Source organism: Mycteria americana, chromosome 9 (assembly GCF_035582795.1).
Source record: "Mycteria americana isolate JAX WOST 10 ecotype Jacksonville Zoo and Gardens chromosome 9, USCA_MyAme_1.0, whole genome shotgun sequence".
In the NCBI taxonomy this organism is placed as follows: Eukaryota; Metazoa; Chordata; class Aves; order Ciconiiformes; family Ciconiidae; genus Mycteria; species Mycteria americana.
In genome coordinates this window covers 44,051,909-44,055,466 of record NC_134373.1, presented here as the reverse complement: position 1 = coordinate 44,055,466, position 3,558 = coordinate 44,051,909, and the positions used below count along the sequence as shown (strand labels likewise).

The 3,558-nt window shown below is 55.9% G+C and overlaps 1 protein-coding gene across 1 annotated transcript; it reads left to right on the top strand.

Moving 5' to 3' along the window:
• ERMN (ermin) lies at nucleotides 1-3,558 on the top strand. The gene is made up of 3 exons (XM_075512462.1): nucleotides 1-247; nucleotides 573-659; nucleotides 3,122-3,558. The coding sequence occupies exons 1-3, from the start codon at nucleotides 1-3 to the stop codon at nucleotides 3,556-3,558; spliced, it is 771 nt and encodes a 256-aa protein (XP_075368577.1).

Sequence of the window (3,558 nt, the reverse complement as noted above, 5' to 3'; positions counted from 1 at the left end):
ATGACAGAAGAATTTCCAGCAGCATCCGGCATGCCCGAGTGCAACGGGAGCGTACCCCCAGAGAAGGGCCCGCTCCAGGTCATTGGTGTCATCGATGAAATAGCAAAAGCTGTCGGGACGGTTCCTTACACGAATGCAGAAATGAGCCCTGATGCTCCACCTGCAAAAGAAAATCAGGAGGAAAATAGAAATTCATTGGCAGAGGACATAGGACGTGGGGATTTTGACGGACAGAAGCAATGCGAAGGTAAAGTACAAGGCTGCTTTTCTTTAAGTGTTTGGAAAGAAAAGCTCTATTTTATGTATGGCCTTAGGAATAATGGGATGTGCTATGCGTGTTAGTCAAAATTCCTAACCTGCGGTGGCTGTGACAATGACTCAGAGTAATTCAGAGTTTGGGGACAAATTTGAGCTAGCGGCTACACAGGATGCAATGAAAAGTATGTGACTAAAGAAACCAGCAATTTTTTGATCTGCTCTGAAAATCTGCTGCCAATCTGCAACCATTAAAACCTAATTATTGTCACTAACTGCTCCATCAGTCCATTTCTTGTGCTTTGTATTTCCTAAAGAAAAGCGAGAGGAAAGCGATGGGACGCTACAGCAGGGATCAGCTGATATCCAGGACACGGGGACTGACGGCCAGGAATCGGAGGGAGGTAATGGAAAATGCTGTGTGACGTGAGGTTTTCCCGAAGCATAGCACCGAGTAGCCTCCAATGACATAGGGGTGGTTATTATTTTTTCTGAATTCGGTCAGACCCTTATATTCTGGAGAGCAGTGACTCATTTCTCATCAGTAGAGCCGCCGCACCTTAGAAAACACGGCTGGTGTCTCCTTCCTGAGGTTCGCGCGTATCTCCATTACCGTGGGTATCGAAGCACCCTGGGGTCTTCGACCAGGAGACCTCCAACAGCCCTGTGAGGCTGGGAGATGCTTTCTCTTCTGCTCCACGCAGGGGAGCTCAGAGGATGACCTCGGGAGGCTGTCAGTCAAAATGTGTGGCCTCAAAACCCAAACTCTTTTCCTGCCTGATTCACCAAGTGTCTAAATCCCCCCGGCGCCCAAGTATCTAGCAGAAAATTGTCTGCTCTCCTGAACATCTGCTCCTGGGTCTCTCTGCTCGTTCCTAGGTGAAAATGGTAAAAATAGTCGGAGCCAAGGCTGGACCTCGCACCTGCCTCCTGCAGTGCGACGGGCGCTCGCTGCCCGTCCCCAGCAACAAATTAAAATGTGTTGAATGTATATACACGTAGTTGAACATAGGTAATTATTCTATGCAAGATGCAGCCCCTCCTCCAACAAGGAGGAGTATTTTATTGAGTATTATTGAAGGAGGAAAGCTATGCCTCTCGGTGGGTGGGCTTTCGGCATTGCTGCCCTTCCACGTTTCCCACCCACGGACTCTTGCCCGGCTGGTCGGTTTTGGCAGCCACAGGACGAGGGACGGCCGGGCCATGGGCTGCTCACACATCCCCGCACCGACCCTGCCGGTGGTCGGGGCGCAGGGCTGGCGGCTCTGCCCCAGCTCCCGGCCGTGCTGGATCCCGCTCGCCATTTACCCATCCCGCTGGCTGCAGCAAGCTGGCATTTTCTGTGTGTCGGCTGCCACATAAATATGAAACCCCTCCTCAGACAAGAGCAGCTTAACAACCCAGAGTAGCTGTCGCAGTGCTGGCAAAGCCAGCATCGTTGAATGGAGCTCTAAAAGATGTATGGGCCATGCCTTGTGAACAGAAACTTTACTTTGATTATGAAAAGGAAAAAATATGAACATTTGTCATGGGGAAAACAATATTTCATAGCAGCTGCAAAGGTTTTGAGGAGAGGAGGTGAATCATGATGGAGGCTTTCCCCCTTAGAGCTGCCATCCATATTCCAGCTGTGTTGCTTTATGAGCGCACAATAAACCCCATTAAGCGATCTTGCACAGCCCCCCCGCACTCCCCCCCCAGCCACAAGCACTTTATCTCTAAATTGCAGGCAGCTTTTTAGTACCTACCCAATTTAGTCTAATTAATACTCAGGACCCCACAGGCAAAATGCTGAACAGACCATTTGTTGTGACACCGAAGCATCATTTAAGGCAGAGATGTGCCAAAAGGACAAACAGGAGAAAGCCATCGCAGTCTGGTCGGCCGCCTCTGAAGGAGGGACGCGTCCCAGGAGGGCCGTGCTGGGGTCCCCCTGCATCGCCGGCAGCCGGGCGCTGGGTGCGGAACGGCTCCCTCCTCTCCTCTCCTCTCCTCTCCTCTCCTCTCCTCTCCTCTCCTCTCCTCTCCTCTCCTCTCCTCTCCTCTCCTCTCCTCTCCTCTCCTCTCCTCTCCTCTCCTCTCCTCTCCTCTCCTCTCCTCTCCTCTCCTCTCCTCTCCTCTCCTCTCCTCTCCTCTCCTCTCCTCTCCTCTCCTCTCCTCTCCTCTCCTCTCCTCTCCTCTCCTCTCCTCTCCTCTCCTCTCCTCTCCTCTCCTTTTTCCCCTTCCCCTTCCTTCCCGCACGGCGGGCAGAGCCAGCACCGAGCACCAAACCACGGGCAGACAGGACCCTCCGGTCCGGCGGGGGTCTGCCCGCGGGGAGGGGGCAGCAGCTCCGGAACGGGAGTTTGGCTACCGGAGTCCAGCCGTGGCGGTGACCAGAGCAGGGAAGGCCGCTCGGAAAGGCACCGCGGCAGGGCCCCGCCGTGGGGTGTTTGCCAGCCGGGGATCCGAGGGCAGGAGCAGAGCTGGTGCCCGCAGGGAGGCCGTGCCTCTGGTCCGGGGGCGCAGCGGGACGCTGTGCTGCTCTCCCCTCCTCGAGGCTCGACCACCGGCATCCGCATCGCCTCTCCTTTTAAAGGAGGCTACAAAGGGGAGGGCTCCGTGGGAAAGGTGGTGCAAAAGATACGGCCATTAAAAAATGCAAGGGCGGGTGGCCTCGAGCAGCGAGTCTGAGGCCTTTGTAAGGGACGTGCAAGCGTCCGCGTGAGGGGGTTCAGCCTGGCGCGGTGGCAGTCCCTGGAGGGGGTGCTTTGGTGGCCGGGGCTGGTAAGTCACCGAGAGCGACGCTGCATCAAGAGCACGTACGAGGGGGCACGAAGGCGGTGCCGAGCCCCTCCTCACCCACGCTCCCGCTGTGTTGCTGCAGGGCCGGGCAGCGAGGGGATGCCTGTGGGCAGCGGGGAGCGAGAGCCGGGGACGGCGGCCGGCCCCGGCGGGGAGGCGGCAGAGACCCTCGCGGCCAGCGCCGACGGGAGAGGGAATGCAGGCAAGGAGGAGGAGGTGGAGGAGGAGGAGGAGGAGGAGGAGGACACTGAAGAGGATGAAGTTCAGGTGATCGAAATCAAGGAGAACAGCGAGGCGTCCCGTCTAAAGCAGCAAGACAGCGGCAAGGAGGCATCGCCCCCGACTAGCCCCGGCTGCAACTCCCAGGTGGAGAAACCGGGGGAGCAGCCCAGCCTGGGGAAAAAAAATGATATCTCCAGACACAGCTATTCCAGATACAACACAATCTCCTACCGGAGGATTAGAAAAGGAAACACCAAACAGCGAATCGATGAATTCGAATCCATGATGCACTTATAA

Bases quoted from the DNA above. Each gene is read 5' to 3' on its own strand.
- ERMN (XM_075512462.1), top strand. From the start codon at position 1: ATGACAGAAGAATTTCCAGCAGCATCCGGCATGCCCGAGTGCAACGGG. The intron at 248-572 runs GTAAAGTACAAG...TATTTCCTAAAG, and splicing joins CGGACAGAAGCAATGCGAAG to AAAAGCGAGAGGAAAGCGAT. The intron at 660-3,121 runs GTAATGGAAAAT...GTGTTGCTGCAG, and splicing joins CGGCCAGGAATCGGAGGGAG to GGCCGGGCAGCGAGGGGATG.